This window comes from Mesocricetus auratus, unplaced genomic scaffold (genome assembly GCF_017639785.1).
Source record: "Mesocricetus auratus isolate SY011 unplaced genomic scaffold, BCM_Maur_2.0 Super-Scaffold_6730, whole genome shotgun sequence".
In the NCBI taxonomy this organism is placed as follows: Eukaryota; Metazoa; Chordata; class Mammalia; order Rodentia; family Cricetidae; genus Mesocricetus; species Mesocricetus auratus.
In genome coordinates this window covers 3,345,467-3,368,812 of record NW_024429184.1, presented here as the reverse complement: position 1 = coordinate 3,368,812, position 23,346 = coordinate 3,345,467, and the positions used below count along the sequence as shown (strand labels likewise).

Genomic DNA, 23,346 nt, shown 5'->3' with positions numbered 1-23,346 from the left:
CGGTCTGTCTGTTTATAGTTTTTAAATGACACACACGAGTGGAACATTTTAATGGGGGTAAATAAAGACTCAGCAAGGATGTTTGATAATAGATTACAGTTTACAAACACACACAGCAAACAAAAACATGATGTTTATAATTTAGCCCTCTTCCTTCTTTCAAAGAGAGATTTATAGCAGTGGTCCACATATGCCAGGTAGACTTTCCCTAAACAACATGTTTGAGGAAAATTGCAATCAGAAATTCTTAAGGCTTAAGTGGAGGAAGAGAGGACTTTTATATAAAAGCTTAATTAAAAATATAATTTAGGGCTCTTGCTCTCTCTGCTCTTTCTGGCTCCTGTCTCCCCCCTCCTCTCTTTCTGGCTCCTGTCTCCCCCCTCTTCTCTTCTGCTCTCTGTGTCTCTTTACCTCTGTTCTCTTTCCTTCCCCCTCCCACCCCTTTCTAATAAAACTTCTCACTCGATATGTATATAAACACACACACACACACACACACACACACACACACACACACACACACACACACACACACACACAAATTTAGGGCTGGAGAGATGACTCAGCAGTTAAGAGTACTGACTGCTCTCCCAGAGGACCCAGGTTCAAATTGCAGCACCAACGTGGAAGCTCATAACTGTTTGTAACTCCAAGATCTGACACCCTCACACAGATATACATGCAGGCAAAAAACCAATGCACATAAAATAAAATAAATTATTAAAATGTATAACATACACCAAACTTTTCAAATAAAGCATTTGTTATGAGAAAATCACATATATAAACCTTAAATTAAACTATAATCCTTAATATAAACAATTTACAGCAAAGTTTAAATACACAGAACACAAGTATAAATCATATACTGTTTAAACCTCAATTTTTAAAACATCAGTTTACCACAGTACTGATGATTCTGTGGTGGGCTGCTTTGAAGCAGAGTCTCACCCTGTGGCCCTAACTGGCCAGCAGCTTGCAGTGTAAAACAAATGGCTTTGAAATTTAGGTTACTTTCCTGCCTCGGCCCCTCAAGTGCTGGGCTCCAACGTGTGCACCACTAAGCCAGGCTTTGTTTCTGAGGGAGCTATTTCGTTTGTTTGCTGGGCTGGAGACTTTTACTTCTATGTATGTACTGCATGACCACAGGCCAGAAGAGGATCTTGGATTCCCTAGAACTGCAGATACACAGTTGTGAGCTGTCCAATGTGGGTGCTGGGAACCAAACTCAGGTCCTCTGGAAGAAGAAGACACACTCTAACCACGGAGACAGTCCTCCAGCGCCAGGCTGTCTCTGATGCTGAAACAGGGTCTTGCTACGTAGCTCGAGTGGGTCTCCAACTGGCAGTCCTCTCGGCTCAGATGCCTGAATGCTGGGGTCACAGACCTGGGCAACAACTTGTGGCAATTTTACTTTTCCCTCGTGGGGGGGGCGTATAAATTCCCCTCTAGGATGGATTGGGGTTGCCTGTTTGATTCACTCTGGTTCAGTGGGGACTCTGCACTGTTCTGCACTATTTCCTGACTTTAACTTATTTGAGAGGCAATAAGTCACCAGATAACTTAAATCTAGAAAACTTGAAATAGCTCTAGACAGCTGTTTCTAGACGTGGAGGCCCTGTCCAGCTGGCCTTTAAGTTTTTTTGCTTTTGAGACAAGAATGTCCCGTTGTAGCCCTGGATGGCCTCGAACCGGCTATGTAACCCAAGCTGACTCTGAAGTCACAGGGATCACCAATTTGCCTCTGCATCCTGAGAGATGGGACTGAAAGTGTGCGACCATCCCGGGTGTGTTCTTCTGCCCCCCTCCCCATCGCCCACTCCACAGGCACTCCACCCCAGTACAACTGACAGTACACGGAACGAGGCCAGAGGTGAGCCTCAGTTGTCACACAGAGTTTAGGTGGCTGAGGCTGGAGGACTGTGAACTGGGAGGTCTATCTGAGCTACACAGTGAGATCCTTTCTCAACACAATAATCACCATAATAATGAAGGCAATGCATGCATTAACTGTTTGGGGTGGGTTGCGTAGGCCATATTCTGAATTTTAAGTCACAGGTATAAATCCACTTGGTTGGGACGGAGAGTCTAATGAACAATGTGAATCTGGACACGTGTCTAAGAGACAACCTGCCTGAAGCCTGGACACAGTGTCTATACAGGAATCAAAACTTAGAGAGGTGCATCCGCATCGCGCCATCAAAGTTTGACTGGTTTTAGGGAGAAGCTGTGTCCCTCATGAACCACACAGTATCTCAACAGCGCGAGGACATTGGAGCACACTGAGGCTCACCTTACGTTAGGATCTGCAGATGTACAATTGCATAATCATTGTCTCCAAGGGCAAAGCAGCACTGAAATAAATAACTCTTTACAGTATTTAAAATATTTTACGTATGCCTGGTAATGTTTCTTTCCTAGGCTAAATGCCACAAAAATCAAAACATAACTGTGCATAATTTTATCTTTAACTTGAGGCTTTATAGATCTTACATAATAACAATCATATTCCGATCACAGCAATATTATTCTACATCCAAATTTCACTGTCAGGGGGGATCAAAAAGGCTACCCAGCTGAAAAAATTCTGCCTATAGTCTTTCCCCATCTCTCCCCAAACTGAGTACCCTGACTTAGCAAGAACTTGAGAGCACTTACCCTGATATGTCGGAGTAGATTGCAGTGTCTACGAAGTATGTTGGCAAGAGATGAAAGACCAGGAGCAAGATGGCCTTACATCCTAACCCTTGTGTCAGCCACAGGTCGAGAACGGCAGGCACTGCTGCCCAATATGTCCCCAGAAATGGCACCGCTCCAAGGATTGCTGCCAAAGCTAACACAGGAGTCAAAGAAAAGCAAACAACGTCACTGACAAAACAGTAACAAAGCAGGAGAACCCACGCACTACCCCTCCCTCCCGGAAGGCAGCCCATTGCAACTGGAGGCCCATCTATGGTTCCCAACATCCACATGGCATTCACAGTCACTGTAAACCCCAGTCCCAAAGGATCTGACATGCTTTTTTGGTCTCTGCAGGTACTGCACACGTGTAATGCAAATACATACACCCATGCATGCAAACACTCACACACATAACATAAAAAAATATCATTGTCAAAAAAAACACCCAAACAGCTGGGCAATGGTAGCTCACTCCTTTGATGCCAGCACCTGGGAGGCAGAGGCAGGAGGATTTATGTGAGTTCCAGGCCACCCTGATCTACAATGTGATTTTCAGGACAGCCTGGGTACACAGAGAAACCCTTTTTTGGAAAAACGAAAAAACACAAAGAACAAAAATCCATCCAAACAAGTAAATGAACACAAGCTTCAGTTTTACAGGACTAGTAGAACCTCTATAACTAGACTTTCTAGTTAAGTAACTGTTCACTATGGGTTTTGTAGGGTTTTTGTTTTTGTTTTTTGGGTGAGTGGGGAGAGATCAAGACAGTTTCTCTGTGTTGCCCTGGCAGTCCTGAAACTCCCTCTGTAGGCCAGGAGAACCGCCTGCCTCTGCCTCTTCTGCCTCCTGAGTGTTGGGATTAAATGTGTGTGCCACCACTGCCAAGCTAACAGTTCATTATCTTAAAAGTCATTATAAAATTTTCTAATATGTCTAGCTTGTGTTCTTTTCTAAATGACTTAATATTTTCTCTGCATTGTTGTTGTGTCTATGTGATGGTGTCAGATCCCCTGAAACTGGACTTACAGACAGCTGTGAACTGCTATATGGGTACTAGGAATTGAACCCAGGTCCTCTGGAAGAGCAGCCAGTGCTGTTAAACCCTGAGTCATCTCTGCAGCCCCTAGTTTATGTTATTCTTAACTGTTAAATCTTACTGTCCTATGGCTAAAATCGAGTCCTATAAACATACCCCTATAACATCCAAAAAAAATATCCTGACCCTCAAGTCAAACCTAAATAAATCTCAGGTTGAATTCTTATTCTTTACTTTGCTACTTTAAAAAAAAAAGTAACTACATATAACAAAGTCCTGTTAGTAAAGGACTTTACTTCAAGCCCACCCTGTTCCAAAACAGTCCAAGCACTCTCCTTCCTCTCTTTGGCTCCCTTCAGACTAAGAGCCATGCGGATGTGGACTCCTCTTCTGGTTCAACCACTGACCAATCGGGTAATCTTGAAAAAAGCGGCTGTCCCTCCATCTTTCACCTTTCCTGCCTGCCTCACGACGATTACACAGCAGCTTTGTGTGGTCTCGGTACATGGCGATCAGGGGGTGGCTCACCAGACGGCCAGGCGGGGAAAGCACGAGTGGGGGGGGCCACACGGGACGGGGGACGGTACACGAAAGCAGGAGAAGGAGAGTGAGAGCAGAGGCAGGTGGGGTTAGGAACAAGGACAAACACAGAAGAGAAAGGGCAAGGGGGACTCTGAAGCAACGAGGGGAAGCAACAAGCTTGCCATTTGCCCTGTGGAGCTTGTGCGATGAAGGCGCTGCTCTGAGAACAGATCACAACAGGCACAGCTGCTCATGTTCACCCAGACACACCCATCCCGTCCCCGGCATGGTATCCCCCAGGGGGCAAAGTTATGAGACAACAAACTGCTCACTGCCTGCCAATCAGTGCAGTTAATCTGTTGAATGCCAGCTAACTATGTGCCCACTGTTGTGCCAAGTGCTAGTGCACTTACTCATCCAAACACTCGCTCGGGACTTTCTATGCGATGGGTGTGGTCCCAGATACTGAGGCTACAGCAAAAGACAAGACCATTGCAGACGGGCCGATCTAGACGAGGCCTCCAGCCACCAGGCTAGCTATCTTAACGCTAAGGAAGAAGGCAGCTGTAATGTGAGGTCCAACTTTGCCTAACGAGAAAGCCAGGGAGCTCTGTACATGGCTGTTACCTGATGGTATGAAGACAATGTTGATGCCAAACACAGTGTGAGTCAGCCAGGTGTACAAGCCGTAGAAGCCAGCCATTTTGAGGGAAGCATCGAACACCCCTCTAGAACATCCAAAGAGAAAAGAAAAGGTGAGCAACCCCAGCATCATATTATGGCTCAGAAAAATGATCACCTCTGAGTTTCTGGTAACAAACTCCAAACCGGGCAACAGCCCATCTCTGAGAATGCTATTTACTTTACTACGACACTGGACCTGAGTTCTAAGCTGCTCTTTACATATCTCTCTGATGAGAAGATATGTAAGCAACACATCCTCAAATAGTTTATTCACTGAAGTAACTCACCACCTTTCTACTCCCAGAGTGCCGCCTCCCCCACCCGCCCCACCCCCCCGCCCTAGCCCAGTGATAAACTCAAATTCAGGGCCTTATGCATGCTATACAAGCACTCAACTGAGCTACAAACCCAAGTCAACTTTCCACTCTTTTTTTTTTTTTCTTTTGGAGACATGGTTTCTCTGTGTAGCCCTAGCTATCCTAGAACTCACTCTGTAGATCAGATCAGGCCAGCTTTGAACTCAAGAGATCTACCTGTCCCTGCCTCCTAAGTGCTGGTATTAAAGGCTGCCTGGCTAACTACTTCTAAAGCAGATATTTTGTGGGTAACAATTATATTTCATAAGTATAAACAGCATATGTCTAAAGACAGAGTTAAGTCCTAAGAAATCCAGGTTGCACCCAGTCCACATTCAGAGAGAACAGATGAGGTTGGGAGTATAGCTCAGTGGTGGAGCAATGTTTGCACACTCCAGGTCCTGGGTTCAAAGCCCAGCACAGAAGGGAAAGAAGAGTCAGAGGGAGAACAGAAGCAATGGGGAGAGAGAGAAGGGAAAGAAACAGAAGGAGAAAGGGAGGGGCCAGGGAGGAGTGAGGAATAGTCTACCTTATACTCTGACAATTTTTCTTTTGACAGCATTTTCATACATATCCTCTATGCAGCCAAGACTACATAGTAACTTCTGGTATCAAATAATGCAAGTCATCCGGGACATGCACAATTACTAACTCCAGGGTAAAACCAGGCAGGAAAACACATGGAGTGGAAACAGGCATATATATCCTGCGGTGAGATCTTCACTCGGTGCACGAGGGCGTTTCGTTTCTGCTTTTCCGTTGGGAGAGAATACAGCAGCCCTGTGTGGAAAGGGCAGCAGCCTCACATAATCTCAGCTACCACAGAACCACAGAGGCCTGGGCTCTGTACGGGGCAGACGCTCACAAGAAGGGGAAGCTGTCACTGAAAAAGAGGACGGTGACAGCAAAGGTGACACTGCACACAGAGGAAAGCAAAAGGCTTTCTGCAAAGACTCCAGGAGGGAGGCCCCCAGAGCAGAGGCTACGTCTGCAGTCTGGTGGCTCTGAGACACGCTGGTAAGGATAGCTCCCCATCTGCAGAAACTACTGCCGCCCTTACTAACGATGTCACTCAAGAATGTGTCATGTGACTCACAGCAAAGACCCAGATTTAAATACGGGAAACGAAGGAACCGAGGAGCCCAAGAAGAAAGAAAGGATGGGGACAGAACTGAAACACGGTTAAGGAGAGAAGGAAGAAGGGGAGAGTGTCGTCTGGCCTGGAAATGTGAGTCCGAAGAACGATGGAAACCTCTGGGAGGAGGCGGAAATAAGGCTTAGTAGGCATGAGACGCAGCATTCTAATTACAGGAAGGCACAGGACACCCTCAAGGGGGCAAGCCTGGAGAGGAAAAGGAGGCAGGTTGTGTAGACCTAAGGACAATGACACATCAGCCAAGGAGGACATGGAATCAATGTTTGTGGTAGGAGAAAAACCACCAGAGTGTAGCATTGTTAGAGACCACGAGACAAGGATCTGGGTAGGCCAAGTCAACCCCATCAACTACTACTGTGAGGGGAAGTGGAACTTGTTTAGAATCAGGGAGAGGCCAGTGTGAAAAGGTGTGGTTGTGGCCTTCCCTTACAAGTTCGGACAGTAAAATTAAGTTGCACCAAGGATGCAGTAAAGTATCCCAGCTGAGGCCCCAGCACCAGCTCCCCCTGAGACAGACCACCTGTGGGACAGACACAGCCTCTTCCCTCCCACCCGAACTGGGGCTATATGGAACGGTGATTACAGCGACTCTTCGATAATCTGCGGGCCCTAAACACTGCACTACACATTGTTCACAGTTCCCAGCCCTCCGAGGGAAAGATAACCCGCCGCCTGGACTGCTGTGCTCAGGACCAGGCAGCAGAGCAGCACACCCTAAGAACTTACTGGTTGAGAGAACATCTCAATGCCCTCAAATCTTCCTTGCACTACCCAAAAAGACCGCGCCCTGCCCCAATCTTCCACTTAGGACTTCTGGTGTCCCAAGATAGAAAATATGTTTTTCTTTTTTTAAATACTGAGTTCATAACAATTTGGTATACTATCAACACGAAGCAAATACAACTTTATCATTTAAACTGTAAAGTAAAGGTTATATGAACAAGAAATGCTAAACTTATCCTCACTCATCTCCCAGATTCAGAAGCTGGTAGGCGGGGCTACAGCTCGGCGGTAGAACACTCTCCTACCGCATGAGGCCCTAGGTTCAAACATCAGCACTTGAAAATAATCACAATGCACTTACAGTTAAGCCCCTACAGTCCCCACCAATGACCAGATACCACCAATGTGAAGTACAGTCTAGAGATGCACATGGACACGTACTATATGATAAAGCATGCTTCATACACATGAGGGGATGTAGCTGGACAGCAGAGCTTGTGAAGAATATGTGTAAGGCGCACCCACGCACACCCACACCCACAGACACTCAAACACACACACACACACACACACACACACACACACACACACACACACACTCAAAGACTGATAATAATTTGCTCTCCTAATCAAAGAAAAGCCTCCCTGGCACTAACTAACAAACTGCACACAATTGTGCACAATACAGTTAATTGGGCTAGTTAATTCCATCACTTCAACAACAAAGTTTAAAATGAAAAATCATTTCGTTCTCTCATTGGAGGAAATTAATCCACATCTCTTTTGTACAGCCAAATGCCATGTGCACATTCCTACACTGTTAACAAGGAAAAACAGCACAACATACATCATCCGATCTCTTTCAAAACCACCAGACTCAGACTTGTGGCAGTTTTTAACCACAACTGAGTAACATCTGTGCTCTGTGATGTCCGAGTGCCAACAGGCATTCCCTTCCACCCTCTTACCATCACAAAAGACCCCCTGTAAAGGCCAAAACAAAGTCTGCATCTGGCCACCACGCTAATAATCGTGTACTCCCCAGTTTCCCTTCATTCTTGAGCACTGCCCCTGGCCCCGCTTTTTTAGGGAAAGGGTTGCTGCTTGTGCTCAGCCTTCTAGGACTGTTTGGTCCCTAGTGATTTTTTTAAGCATTCTGGGAACTTGTTCTTTAATTGCGTCTCCAGGCTTTCCTAGCACTCAGTGGATGACAAGAATCAAACCCAGGACATGCTGGCCGCGTCTCTCCCCTCTTCTGACAGTTCAGCAACCAGCGAAGAAGAAACTGACAGCAGCCAGTGGTGTCTCTTCTAACAAGATCACCTCCCCGCTCAGACTTTCTGTCATTACAGACTGACATGTGACCCCCTGGCCCCACACACGGACACCACAGCGCAGACCCCTCTTCCAACCTCACTTCTCAAAGAAGGCAGGACACAGTACCCAGGTCCAGCTACGCTCCACGTACACAAACACCACTGCGGAAGAAAATCTCCAAAAGCTGTGCACAGGCAGCCTTCCTCTCCTCGCCCCTATGTCTCCCCCTGGCAAGGCTAAGAATATCTGCGCTGAGTGACAGGAAAGGTGTGTGTCTCATGCCTCATTCATACAGTCTTGGCTGTGAGCCCTCCCACTCCTGACCGGCGGGAAGTCGTCATTTTTCTAAAGTGAAGAAGAAGCAGACAACTCTGAAGCAAACTGCAGACTGAGAGCGACCAACCACAGCTCAGAAGGGCCACGTACTTGGCGCAACACACACCACAGGCAAGCAGCAAGCACACGTCTAAGAGAGAAAACAGAAAATGAGTCAAGTTCACAACCACTCCCACCTGCTCCAAATGTCTACATCACTTACCCCCTCCGCCTCTAAAGAGCTAACAGGGAGAGCGCCAGACTACAACTCCTCAGGAAGTATCGACTCTGGGTTCTCCACCTAAGCCGCCATCCTCCCTCCCATGGGCTCTACCCGCATTGCAACACCGTGCACCTATAGGGAGCAAGCTACTGGAGGGCCATGGGCAGCAAGAGACAGCGCGCATCGTTCTGACTGGGGAGGCCCCAGCGCCCTTGACCACTGGAGGACCGCCATTTCTTCCAACTCATACACCATGAAGCGCAAGTTTCAGTTTTAACAAATTGAAGGTCTGAGTCAACCCTAAATGCAGCAAGTCTATCAGATCCATTTTTCCAACAACTCAGATAATCACCAAAGTATTTCCAACAAAATACTTTAATTAGAACATACAATTATACTTAAGAGCCAATGCCACAGTACAATTAATAAACTACAGGTTAAACATATACTGTAGAGTAAGAGGGAAATCCAAAACTTCCTGCCTTGCTTTATTGCATGATCTACTTTAAGACAACAGTCTGGTGTTCTGGAAGCAAATGCCGGTACCTCCTGGTTTGCACCTGTACACCTGACCTCTGACGTCACCACCCGCCTCCCCTCTCTCCTGCTTCACCTGCCTCAGAGACCGGCTCCACGGTCACTGCACAGAAACCCAGCAACTTCCAGGGTGAGAGTCAAGGTCACAGCCGTGCACTTGGCCCAGAGGCTGCTGAGCAGCCGGGGGAAGCAGAGCTCCACAAGGAACAGCTGAGTCACGGGCAGAGGTGTCCCACTCTGGACACCGTCTGAAGACTCGGCAGTAGAGACACACACTCATTCAGAAGTGTCCCACTCTAGACACCGTCTGAAGACTCTGGCAGTAATGACACACATTCATTCAGCACTTCTATATAACTAGCACTTACAATATACATTTTGTATCCTTACTGATTATGAATGATCAATGCTTAAAGTTTTTAAAGGGTTTCAACTACATAAATAATAGTAGACATCTGTACCAAAAAATTTTTATTTTAAGCTCAATGAAACACATGTAGCAAGTATCACAATGAGAAACCACATACAAGAAAGGCTACTTTCCTTTGAACTTAATAAACATTTAAATATATAACACTAACCTTTAATCACTCAGTTAAGAGGCATTATTTGCTCCAAATAATTTAATTTCCCCAAATATGTATAAGAAATTCTGTCTCTTTATTTCAATGCTATGATACCTCAAACACATAAAAATATCCCACCCTCCTTTTTTTTTTTAGATTTTCTTTGATCTTGCTATGTAGCTCAAACTAATCTTAAACCTAATCTTAAACTCACTATGTAGAGACTATGTAGTTCAAACCAGTGCTGAACTTAACAACAATTCTCCTGCCTCAGTCTCCCAAATGATAGGATTACAGGCATATGCCACCACAACCAGCTTAAAAACATTTCTTAACTGTAGCTGGAGGGTAGTAGCACAGGCCTTTAACCCCAGCACTCTGAGGCAGGCAGATCTTTGTGAGTTCGAGGTCAGCCTGGTCTACAGAGCTAGTTCCAGAACAGCCAAGGTTTTACAGAGAAACTCTGTCCCCCCAAAAAAACAACAAAATATAAATAAACAAATACATAAAATGACTTCATATTCATTGTTGCACATTTTACTCTGAACATGTGTTATTTACAACGCTAAATCTGTAAGAATTTGTTCAGTCGGCAATTCACTAAAATTGGAAGCTGGAAACATCAATTTCCTTAAGGGGCAACACTAACTTTAAAAAAGAACACTGTCACTTTTCAGAAGTAGGGGGGAGGCAGATGTCCGTTTCCTGACTCGAGTCTCACATTTAATTCCCCACCAGGAGTTCCACCCTCCAGCACGGAAAAGCTGTGATCCCAGCAAGCAAGCGCCATACCCGTGCATGCACTCACGTGAAAACATCACACACACTAAATTGCACTGAGGCCGCGACAACATGCAACTTAGTAATGTGCAATATCTCCACCAGAGCAAGCAGAATGGGAGCATCGGGGAGGAGGGTGTGATGTGTGCATTCGGGAGACAGCATGCTGCTGGGGGGCAATGGCTGGGGACCCAAGATGCATGCCACTCACTCAGAGACCCGAGACGAGATGAAAACTCAATGGCGAGTGACGCAATTTGAAAGACCGTGGACTTAGAATTAAAACGATAAGATCCAAATGTCAAGGCGGCAGCGATGACAAATGAATCACACAGGTCAGAGGGCAAAGCTCCAGGGACACACTTCCGTCTATCATGCAGTGAGCCCCCCATCTCATCCCACTTGTAATTCATTAAAGGATCATATGAAATTCATTTAATGACGTTTCCCTCGACCATACGCACTGATGAGCAGTAACTTATTTATAAAATTGGATATCACTGAGCATTTGCAGAATGCACTGCAATTTTCGTAATTGTTTAGCTATTCTTCATAATCTTTATCTGCAAAGAATTATATTCCCACTTAAACAAAAATTGTTACTTAGGCTCTTAGACATGGCTCACTGTCATCTTCGCTCCTGACGACGCCCGACAGCCCGTGCAGAGCCTGAACTTGAGTCTTTGCTATAAGCTTGTAAAGAAACAGCACACAGGAGCCTGCAAAAGCCCACTTAGTCACAGCTGAAAATGGGTTGCCCAAGATTTAAGGCCACCTTCCAGACCTAAGACGACAACAGTGCTGATACTAACCCCCCCTCCCCTCACCAAACAATGAAACCTGACATGGTACTCGGGAAACAGACAGAGAGGGGAGGATATCAAGTTCAAAGCCAGCCTGGGTGACAAAGCAATAGCCAGTTCCAAAGAGACAGGAGAGAGGCTGGGGTAGGGAGAGTGCAGAAGCATCCTGCATAAAATCAAGCAACTCAGCGCCAGTCAGAAAGTTGCTCTCTCTGGGAAAGCAGCATAAGAACATTCCAGAATTGAAATCTGAGGAAGGCAAAGCTTCTGTGAGAACAAGGGTGCCAAGGGAGGCTCCGGAAGGAAGCTAGAGCACTGCTGGTCGTCCTGGGCACTGCATCTGTCTCCCCACGCAGCCTGGCCTCAGTCACACCGCCAAAGGGACTGGGGCAGCCTCTGAAAAGGCTATCTCAACGGCTTACGCTACTGGGAAGACAGGAGGGTTATTTTGGTTTTTCTGTTGTTCCTTTTGGTAGAAGAATATTTGCAAAAGTTTTTGTTTTAAAAAAGCGGATAAAGAAAAGATATATACCTATTGTTCCAATGTTCAGCATTTTATCCATCCAATAAGGACGCCAGAGGTCACACAAAACTTGGAAGGGCTGTTAAAATTCTCTAGCAACAATCACTTTCGAAGTTGGCAGTCAGGCAATACACTCCCAACATGGAATCTTCACATGATGTCCACACAGACGCTCAAAGGTCCCAGATGGGCAATGAGAGCACTTTTTCACAATGCCAAGTGACCCGTGGCTCTGTGGATCAACAGATGGTGCACTAGACTTCTAGTGATGGACAGCATGCCAATCAAAGAAGGAAAACCCTGGAAAAGGCCTTCCCAAGCTTCCCAAGCAGGAATGACACCTCCAGGCACGACACACTTTAGGGATCAACACACGTTTCTGCAATATAACTGAGGGTTTCCAAAGGCCATGGTGGCTGTCTCCCTAGCTGTTCCGTGAGCACAGTGGAAAGGTAGCCAGGAGAACGCAGACAGGACTGCCGGGTCAGCTCATGGTACCCGTGGACGACTAGTTCCAAACAATGCCACCCTTTGGAACTATGTGGAGACAGAAATGATAAAGATGCCACTATGCAACTGAGTTTAAGACCACTTAGTTAACGACTTGGTGTCACTGAACATTACCGAATAAACTGCATTTTTCATAATTGTCTACTCTTTAGTAGAAAGAAAGAAGGGTCTGATGGGTGGCAGAACTATTTACTGCAAGTAGTTAGGTATCCACAGAAATAAAACTACATCATCCTCTTACTGGGCAATGAGACCCAGGGCAAGGAAGGAGCTAGATGGAAAAATGGGAAAACCTTATCAAAAACAGAGGGAAAAGAAGGACCAAGGAGCCTAAGGGGGAAAGCGGAAGAATCTGTTAGAAACCAAGCCTGCAATACATGGGCTCTAGAGGCTTCATGGAAGCTTTTGGCCAGATACAATGCAGAGACTTAGAGATAACTCAACACTGCATTTCTAATAACCATCCTATCCCTGAAGAGGGCAGAGCTTGGAACAACAAGAGAGATGAAGGAGGAAGGTCATCTACCCACAGCCTAGATCCAAGTTAGAACTCCTGAGAAAAGGGTCCCAAGGAGAAGATTGTGTGACGGGAGACAGGGGTTCTCTCAAGGAGAAGAAGACTGTGTGAGGGGAGACGGGGGTTCTCTCAAGAAGACTGTGTGACGGGAGACGGGGGTTCTCTCAAGGAGAAGAAGACTGTGTGACGGGAGACAGGGGTTCTCTCAAGGAGAAGACTGTGTGACGGGAGACGGGGGTTCTCTCAAGAGGAGAAGACTGTGTGACAGGAGACAGGGGTTCTCTCAAGGAGGAGAAGACTGTGTGACGGGAGACGGGGGTTCTCTCAAGGAGAAGAAGACTGTGTGACAGGAGACGGGGTTCTCTCAAGGAGGAGACTGTGTGACAGGAGACAGGGGTTCTCTCAAGGAGGAGACTGTGTGACAGGAGACAGGGGTTCTCTCAAGGAGGAGACTGTGTGACAGGAGACAGGGTTCTCTCAAGGAGGAGAAGACTGTGTGACGGGAGACGGGGGTTCTCTCAAGGAGAAGACTGTGTGACAGGAGACAGGGGTTCTCTCAAGGAGGAGAAGACTGTGTGACGGGAGACAGGGGTTCTCTCAAGGAGGAGACTGTGTGACAGGAGACGGGGGTTCTCCCAAGAGGAGAAGACTGTGTGACAGGAGACGGGGGTTCTCCCAAGGAGGAGACTGTGTGACGGGAGACGGGGGTTCTCTCAAGAGGAGAAGACTGTGTGACGGGAGACGGGGGTTCTCTCAAGGAGAAGACTGTGTGACGGGAGATGGGGGTTCTCCCAAGAGGAGAAGTGTTAAGAGAAGCTTTTTCTTTGCTAGCCGCTTTGGTTTATCCCCCGCCAGTCGCCTGGGCTCTGCCGCGCCAGCCTGGTTCTAGATCCGCATGAGTCCCAAATAAACACACAGGAGGCTATATTAATTATGAAGCTGTTGGCCTTGCTTGTCCCTTACTGGCTAGCTCTGCCTTAAGTAATTACCCCATAATTGTTAATCTAAGTATGTTTCTTACCAGAGAATAGTTCCCGGCTTCCTACCCCCATGGCGTCACATGTTGACTCTCTTGTGTTTCTCCTACCCAGAATCCTCCTGGATTCCTAGCCCCACCTATCTAGATTCCTATTGGCCAGACAGTGCTTTATTAGCATAAGACTTCCCCAACAGAGAAGACTGTGTGACAGGAGACAGGGGTTCTCTCAAGGAGGAGAAGACTGTGTGACAGGAGACAAAGGTTCTCTCAAGGAGGAGAAGACTGTGTGACGGGAGACGGGGGTTCTCTCAAGGAGAAGACTGTGTGACAGGAGACGGGGGTTCTCTCAAGGAGAAGACTGTGTGACAGGAGACGGGGGTTCTCTCAAGGAGGAGAAGACTGTGTGACAGGAGACAGGGGTTCTCTCAAGGAGAAGACTGTGTGACAGGAGACAGGGGTTCTCTCAAGGAGAAGACTGTGTGACAGGAGACGGGGGTTCTCTCAAGGAGGAGAAGACTGTCTGACAGGAGACAGGGGTTCTTTCAAGGAGGAGAAGACTGTGTGACGGGAGACGGGGATTCTCTCAAGGAGAAGACTGTGTGACGGGAGACGAGGGTTCTCAAGAGCAAGTGACATGATGATGGTATCCAGACTAAGAGCCTATTGGTGAAAAGCCCAACTGGAGACAGGCAGCAGAGTGGAGTGGGAAACCCCTTGGAACTTTTCCTCGAAGCACACGCACAGTTTCTAAGACCTCCTCAAAGTGAGACAAGGGTCTTGAAAACACCAACATCCTTCACTAGTTCAGCACTGACCATTTCTGTAAAACACGAGGAAGGTAGCCACAGAGAGCTTACGGAAGGAGCAGAAACAGCATAAGCCTTGTCCCTACCTGATAGCTTCTTCCACAGACTGGCCAATAATATTAGAAGAAGGGCCTGGCTGGGACAGTGGTGTCAGGCTTATCACCCACTTCACTGGCTTGTAGTACTCATCACTGGAACTTAACAGATAAAACAGTGTGGTCAGGAAAATTATCTGCAAAACAAAGGACAGCATCTCCTAAAACATCACGTTTGGGAGCCCACAGAAGACACACACACACATGCATGCACAAGTACAGAGCCCAGGGGGAAAACACCGCAATGCACAAGGAAATACAGCGTGTGCCGTCTAGATGCACGTACCAGGGAAAGCACGAAGTTGAGAAGGGCGGTGCCGCTGTAGAAGAGGATGGTCAGCAGCGTGGTGACCGTGGTGAACAGTAAGCTCACATTCCGGCTCATGACAATCCACAGGGACTCCAGGATCTGAGGGAGAGGAGCAGCAGCAGTCAGAACTAGTCCTCAAGAAGGAAGTGGCTACAGCCATCTACTGCACTGTCTTATTAGCAACAAAAGAAAAGGTTAAAAAAAAAATTGATGCTTACCTTAAAGGTTTTAAAAAAAAAAGCGACCAGAAACGTCTGTAGGAGGAAGTCTATGCCGCCATGAAACATGTGACTTACTAGAGGCGCATACAGATGAGGTAATAAAAGGGCGGTTTACCACACCGCTAACCACACCCACTTTAGGCAGGACTAAAGACGTATACGGCTGGACATAAAGACGTATACGTATGTAGGCAGAACTACGTCACTAGCCAAGCCCACTTTTGGGCATGGCTAGGGGCGTTACTGGGGAAGGCATAAAAGACAGCGCACAGGAAGTCTCGCTCTCTTTTCCTGGAGTTCGGCTTCCGGTCCAGTCGCTAGCGGAGATCTGCTGGGCTTCTCGGGGTTTGGTATCTTGTGAGTAATTTTCTATATAAAATACTTAGCCTTATTTTCAGTAATTGTGTGTCGCGTATCGTTACAGCGTCCGTAAAGCCAACAAACGTCTATATTGAGTAGCAAAGAAAATGGCTAAGTACTTACAGTGAATCCACTCCAAACAACATTTCAAACAGGAAGGCAACTATCAGAGACATTTTACTGTATTATGTTGGTTTTTGTTTGGTTTGGTTTGGTTTTCCAAGACAGGGTTTCTCTGTGTAACAGCCCAGGCTGTCCTGGAACTCGCTTTGTAGACCAGGCTGGCCTTGAACTCACAGAGATCCACCTGCCTCTGACTCCTGAGTGCTGGGATTAAAGGAGTACACCACCATGCCCAGCTTCTCTTATGCTGTTCTTAAAACACAGCATTTTTATATATTCTACAACTTTTAACTGTAAAAGACAGAACACACATGTACGTCTACAGAATAATACGTGACTACACCCTCTATGGCTCTACTCATTTTGGAGAGTTGTAAGTACAGGTCACTCATTAGATTAGCTGTCTATCCTCTACCCTTACTATCTCCAAGTCAGATTCAACTATAAATATAATTATTATTCCAATGACTTGAAATCACAGAGGAAATAATCGAACAGACAGATTCAATGACAGAGCCTTTGCAGGGGCAGACCAAGACTAAATGGCTCATCTAATTACTTATAAACTCATGAGACCAGTTATTAAGAAAGTTGTGCACACGTTAGATGCAACATATGACTAAAGGAAGATGTCATTGTCTCAACACACCCCCATGCTTTTATTTCCTGCCCCTTCTCAACTAAAACCCCTTATAACGCTGTTCTATTCTTCCCAAGGAGGTTCTTAAAATCCCGCCGTTAGGGGCTCCCGTGAACAGTGCTGTGAGGGAAGCAACGTGAGGGGGCTTTTTCTCAACTTCACAGACACAGGAACTCAATCCGAGGTCTGCTGCAGCTGGGATGGCAACCCTGGCATCTGCATTTCGCTTCTATGCGAGGCCTGACCATTCCTTTCCCACCTCAAGCGCACCATTTATAAAGGACATTCTGTTGCACTCAGAATGCCTTGCAAGCCTCTGTTCAGTCTTCACAAGAGAATTCAACAGGCGAGCTTCATTTACAAAAACTCCTTACAAAAGATTTTGAAAATACTTCGTTATGCCTACAAAAATATGCACGATTAACTGTTTGACCTTGTGGGATAAAGAATGAATGAACAAAGCCATTGATTCTAAGAGACAATGCCTGCATTTGTGATTTGGCAAGCATCCTTCTGGGGGCCTCTCTGGAATTTTTAATAAAAAATTTACATAGTTTCTGAGTCACAGAAATAGAAAACACCCTCCTGTAATTCTTAAGAAATAAACTGAATACAGCAATTGTAGACTGATAGTCTCCAACAACAGTCCAGTAACCATTTTCACTTGAGAGAGATCAAATAGAGAGAACAGCTGTGGAATGTTAACCCGATCATCAAAGGAGAGCTTTTGTTTAATCACCGGGCTTGGAAAGGAGGGTATCAGCACAGGCAGGATCAGAAGAAGCCCACAAAACTCAGAAAAATGCAACAAAAAATGCGTTCCCAACTCAAATAATGCCAAACATGACCCATGGCTGGCATTAATTTAATCAGCAGAGGCAACATAACCAAAAGGATGCCGAAAACCAAGTCCCTGGCCTTGAGGCCGGAGGACACTGACAGTCGGTTAAGAAAACTGGTCGCAGCAGACAGTCAGAATTAACACGGGCCTCAGCATCCTCCTGCTTTGCCCTCCCTCAGGTCTACTGACATCCAATCACCCCTGGCTCTCATTTGGCTTCTTGGGTACTTTGGAGCTCTCCTGCTATGGAACCCAAGAAGCACAAAGAAGCAGCTTCAAAAAGCAGAAAAACACAGTACTGCAGGGATGCGGGGATGCAGGGGTCAAAATAGGAGTATCTCTGCGGTGATTTGAAAGAAAATGGCCCTCAGAGGGAGTGGCACCATTAGGAGGTGTGGCTTTGTTAAATTAGGTGTGGCCTTGTTGGAGGAAATACGTCATTGTGGAGGTGGGCTTTGAGGTCTCCTCTGCTCAAGCTACATTCAGTGTGATATACCGTTCACTTCCTGTTCCCTGAGGATCAAGGTGTAGAACTCCCAGCTACCTCTCCAGCACCACGTCTGCCTGCATGCCTCCATGTCCCGCCATGATGATAATGCACTGAACCTCTGAAATTGTAAGCCAGCCTCAATTAAACGTTTTCCTTTATAAGAATTGCCATGGTCTTGATGTCTAGAAACTCTAAGAAAAACTCGTTCCTGCAAAGATGGAGTTATCTCCCTGTCAGTCTAGGAACCCCCGAGACAGGGGCTACATGAGATCCACTGATCTTTTCTGGTTCATCTACCTGCTCTATGCTTTTAAGAAAGGAAGTACCAGGAGGTCTCAATGTACCATTTCAGCTCTGCCACTGATATGCCTCTTTATATGATTATAATATATATATATACATACATACATATATATATATATAAAATATATTATCTAAAGCAGCAATAAAGAACTTAAAATCTAGTCAGGAGACCTGGAGAAATGGCTCAATAATTAAGACCATTGGCTGCAAGCAGGGCGTTGGTGACGCACACCTTTAACCCCAGCACTTGGGAGGCAGAGGCAGGCGGATCTCTGTGAGTTCTACAGAGTGAGTTCCAGGACAGCCAGAGATACAAAGAGAAACCCTGTCTCCAAAAACAAACAACAAAGAACACTGGCTGCTTTTTCAGAGAACCCAGGTTCGACCCACATGGTGACTCATAACCATCTGTAACTCCAGTTCCAAAGGACCTGATGCCCTCTCAAGACTTCCACAGGCACCACATACATACACACAGGGAAAACACTCATACACATACAATAAAAATAAATAAGCCTTTAAAATTACATTCATTCAGAATGACTGAGCAACAAAACTGGAAAAGGTAAAATATACTAAAGTACCCAATAAAGGTGAAAACAATGAACCAGGAGGAATCTGAAAGTAGGGGAACCTCCACGTGTTCTGAAATACCCTAGGAGGATGTGAGGAACTTATCAAAAAAAAATCAGGAAAGAAACAAAAGCTGGGTGTGCAGAGCAAACCTCTGATCCTAGCACTCGGTAGGCACAGGACGGCAGATCTCTTTGAGTGTGAAGCCGGTCCGGGCTACAAAAGAGACCATGCCTCAAAAACCAAACAAATCAAAGGATGAGACACAGACAGAAAAGTGGGGCATGAGATCCAGACGACCTGAGGACCAAACAAGTTCTAAAAGATCACAGCACGCTATACAAGAACCTGGCCCCTCAAGCAAAGAAAGGAAAACTGAATATAAATGTTAACTGCTTACTACCACTGAGTCTGTTACTAAAACAAGAGCAGTTTCATCAGCTTCCTAGGAACTCGGGGAGTAAATGAGAAAATATTTATACAGCGTCTAGCACGGTACTCATAAACCAGGGGTGAGGAGGGGACTTGGGGTTGAGAGTGCATAGACCAGCTTAGATCCCAGAGCCCAAGTAAAAGCTGAGAGAAGAGGTGGACTCTGAGAAAACAGCAAGCTCAGAGCAAAGGCACGGCTGTGAGAGAGAGGCTTGAGCATCGGGCCTTCTCATCACGTCTACGAAAAGACACGCAACAGACTTGCTACCAGGTGGACGCTTCCTCAGAAATGCAATGACACCGTAAAGAACAACACTGAAAGCTTTCACTGAATACAAAATCTGAATTAATCCTCTAAATAAAAAAAATCTCATTTTTTAAAAGAAATTTGAATAGGCTGTTTTAAAAGGTTATTTTGTTCTGAAGAGAGAGGTGGTGATCTCTCAAGAATGTGATTTATAATACTGTTCAACAAACTTTCAGTATTTTAGCCAGACGTTGGTGGTGCACGCCTTTAATCCCAGCACTCAGGAGGCAGAGGCAGGCGGACCTCTGTGAGTTTAAAGCCAGTGTGGTCTACACAGCGAGTGCCAGGACAGGCTCAAAAGCAATACAGAGAAACCCTGTCTCGAAAAACAAAAACAAAACAAAACTTTCAGTATTTTGAAGGTATATGGATATGAACAAACTAGCATCCTGAATAACCAATGTTTGTTACCAAAGCAAACAAGGGAAAAAGAAACGTCTTTAATCATAACTGATCAATGGACTTTTATAAACCAGCATATAAAAAGCGTAATAACAGTGTTACACCTCATACCACACAGACCTTTCAAAACTCGCACATGCTGAGTTCTGGACAGGAACAAACACTTCCCACAGTTGCAAGCTGGGAAAGCTTTTTTTCACCCATCTGTACAAGACCTTCCAAAAGGATGGGGAGCGGGGTGCTCAGTTCAGGGTCTCACTGCTGAGCTTCCCTGTCCCACTGTGTGAGCATGGATGTTCTTCCCACGCACTGGACAAAAAAATTAACAGATCTGTTGGGGAAGTCTTATGTCAGTAAAGCACTGTTGGGCCAATAGGAATCTAGATAGGTGGGGCTAGGAGTCCAGGAGGACTCTGGGAAGGAGAAACACAGAGAGTCGAGATGTAATGCCATGGGGTAGGAAGCCCGGAAACTTCTCCGGTAAGAGAAATACTTAGATTAACAATTATGGGGTAATTACTTAAGTCAGAGCTAGCCAATAAGAAACAAGCAAGGCCAACAGCTTCATAATTAATATAGCCTCCTGTGTGTTTATTTGGGACTGATGCAGCTCTAGAACCAGGCTGGCGGGAAGGCTTCACTCAAGGAAAAAGCTTCTCTTTACACAGATCCCAACAGGCTGACTGTAGAGCAAAGGTGAAACCTAGACATTCAATTGGTTTGTGCAAACTGAGAGGCCTTAATTAACTCTCCTATGGTTTTCTACAGGGATAACTTCCCAACATTTCTTCACCTTGGAAAACAGTATTGTGTATGTTATGTGTGCACTTTTATGTGTGTGAACACGTGTTTGTGTATGCACCTTGGAAAACAGTATTGTGCATGCGTGCACTTGTATGTGTGTGAACACGTGTGTTTGTGTATGCACGAGAAGGGAGGCCAGAGGTCAGCATCAGTATCCTCCGGTGTCACTCTGTAGTACTGTACCTGTAGCACACAGACTCACATAGCCTGGCTGTCCACCCCACCCCCACCCAGTGCTGAGGTTAAAGGCATGTGCTTCCTCCTCCTCCGACTTTTACATGAGTGTGGAGGATCTGAATCCGGGTCCTCATGTGGTGCAACACTTTTTCAAGTAAGCCATCTCCTCAGCCCCAGAAGACAGTGTTTTTAACACACTAAAGTATGTTCTTCGCGTTACAATGAAAAATTATTTGATACATAAATATGCACTTTGAAGTCCAGTACTAGAATCTTTGAGAACCACTGGGCTAGCAGAGGTAGAGGGAAAATAGCTGAGTACACCGTCAGAGCCCGTAGTCTGAAGAACCTGGGAGACTACAGCAGGGGGTTTGCTTGAAGCCGTAAGCGCAGGGACAGCCTAGGAATCTTGGGTTAAGTCCCCGCTCCTTAATTAAGTAAATTATTAATTAAAACACACACAAAAAAAGACAGACGCCATTTTCCAGATTTCATTCCAGATTGAGAAGCACCTCAGCAGAGAGGAAAGGAAGCGTGTGAGTGCGGGGAGGGGGCTGAGGCGGCTGTGAGGAGCCCAAGAGAAGGTCAGACAGCACTGAAGGGCTTGGGAGAAAGTCGCGTCTTTACCTTCATCTTCCATATTTGGAAGCCAAAAGATAATATCTAAAACGGCAAAACACAAGAAAGAGCAACGTAAACATCACTTTGGCAAGACGGCTGCCCCGCCGCAGACAGTCCTGAGTCCAGTGTGCGGAGACCCAGGCGGCCCTGCTGCAGACAGCTAGTCCTGAGCCCAGTGTGTGGAGACCCAGACGGCCCTGCTGCAGACAGTCCTGAGTCCAGTGTGTGGAGACCCAGGCGGCCCTGCTGCAGACAGCTAGTCCTGAGTCCAGTGTGTGGAGACCCAGGCGGCCCTGCTGCAGACAGCTAGTCCTGAGCCCAGTGTGCGGAGACCCAGGCGGCCCTGCTGCAGACAGCTAGTCCTGAGTCCAGTGTGCGGAGACCCAGGCGGCCCTGCTGCAGACAGTCCTGAGTCCAGTGTGTGGAGACCCAGGCGGCCCTGCTGCAGACAGCTAGTCCTGAGTCCAGTGTGTGGAGACCCAGGCGGCCCTGCTGCAGACAGTCCTGAGCCCAGTGTGCGGAGACCCAGGCGGCCCTGCTGCAGACAGCTAGTCCTGAGTCCAGTGTGTGGAGACCCAGGCGGCCCTGCTGCAGACAGTCCTGAGCCCAGTGTGTGGAGACCCAGGCGGCCCTGCTGCAGACAGTCCTGAGCCCAGTGTGTGGAGACCCAGGCGGCCCTGCAGCAGACAGCTAGTCCTGAGCCCAGTGTGTGGAGACCCAGGCGGCCCTGCTGCAGACAGTCCTGAGTCCAGTGTGTGGAGACCCAGGCGGCCCTGCTGCAGACAGCTAGTCCTGAGCCCAGTGTGTGGAGACCCAGGCGGCCCTGCAGCAGACAGCTAGTCCTGAGCCCAGTGTGTGGAGACCCAGGCGGCCCTGCTGCAGACAGTCCTGAGTCCAGTGTGTGGAGACCCAGGCGGCCCTGCTGCAGACAGCTAGTCCTGAGCCCAGTGTGTGGAGACCCAGGCGGCCCTGCAGCAGACAGCTAGTCCTGAGCCCAGTGTGTGGAGACCCAGGCGGCCCTGCTGCAGACAGTCCTGAGTCCAGTGTGTGGAGACCCAGGCGGCCCTGCTGCAGACAGCTAGTCCTGAGTCCAGTGTGTGGAGACCCAGGCGGCCCTGCTGCAGACAGCTAGTCCTGAGTCCAGTGTGTGGAGACCCAGGTGGCCCTGGGTTCAGCTGGGCTCATGGATTGCTTTACCCAGCTCAGATCCCTTAAAACTTAGTACTGTGAGCCTCACCTCATTTTTATTTGATGAAAGCCTCACATATATTCATTTGCAAGAAAAATCTTCTCTGTAAAAAGCCCATTGTCAAGACAAAAATCAGCTCTGGGAAAGGAAGGGAGGTGATTAACACTCAGCAGGGGTGTACGGGCACCAGGGAGCATGGCAGGAGCCTTTACAGTGGTCTGAACAGAAACGGCCCCCCCAGCAGGCTCATGTGTGGCCTCTAGAGGGGGGCACTGTCAGGAAGTGTGGCTTTGTTGGAGAAGCCGGTCGCTGAGGAAGTGGACTTTGAGGTCTTAAACGCTCAAGCTACGCCTAGTACTCCTGCTGCCTGTGTATCAAGATGTAGAACTTTCAACTCCTCCTCCAGGACCATGTCTGCCTGC

At 47.0% G+C, this 23,346-nt stretch overlaps 1 protein-coding gene across 5 annotated transcripts in view; it reads right to left on the bottom strand.

Annotated features, from left to right (window-relative positions):
- Positions 1-23,346, bottom strand: part of Tmem245 (transmembrane protein 245) — an 83,387-nt gene that overhangs the window by 9,863 nt on the left and 50,178 nt on the right. For 2 of the 5 annotated variants that reach the window (XM_040738144.1, XM_040738149.1), the window contains 5 exons: positions 21,742-21,777; positions 15,418-15,540; positions 15,123-15,268; positions 4,869-4,969; positions 2,659-2,833 (listed from right to left, as the gene is read on the bottom strand). In XM_040738144.1, the coding sequence (XP_040594078.1) occupies positions 2,659-2,833; positions 4,869-4,969; positions 15,123-15,268; positions 15,418-15,540; positions 21,742-21,777 (581 nt within the window). Of the gene's footprint in view, positions 1-2,658; positions 2,834-4,868; positions 4,970-12,233; positions 12,457-15,122; positions 15,269-15,417; positions 15,541-21,741; positions 21,778-23,346 lie in introns of those variants that run through there. The other 3 variants (XM_040738151.1, XM_040738152.1, XR_005873964.1) reach the window with 2 other exon arrangements.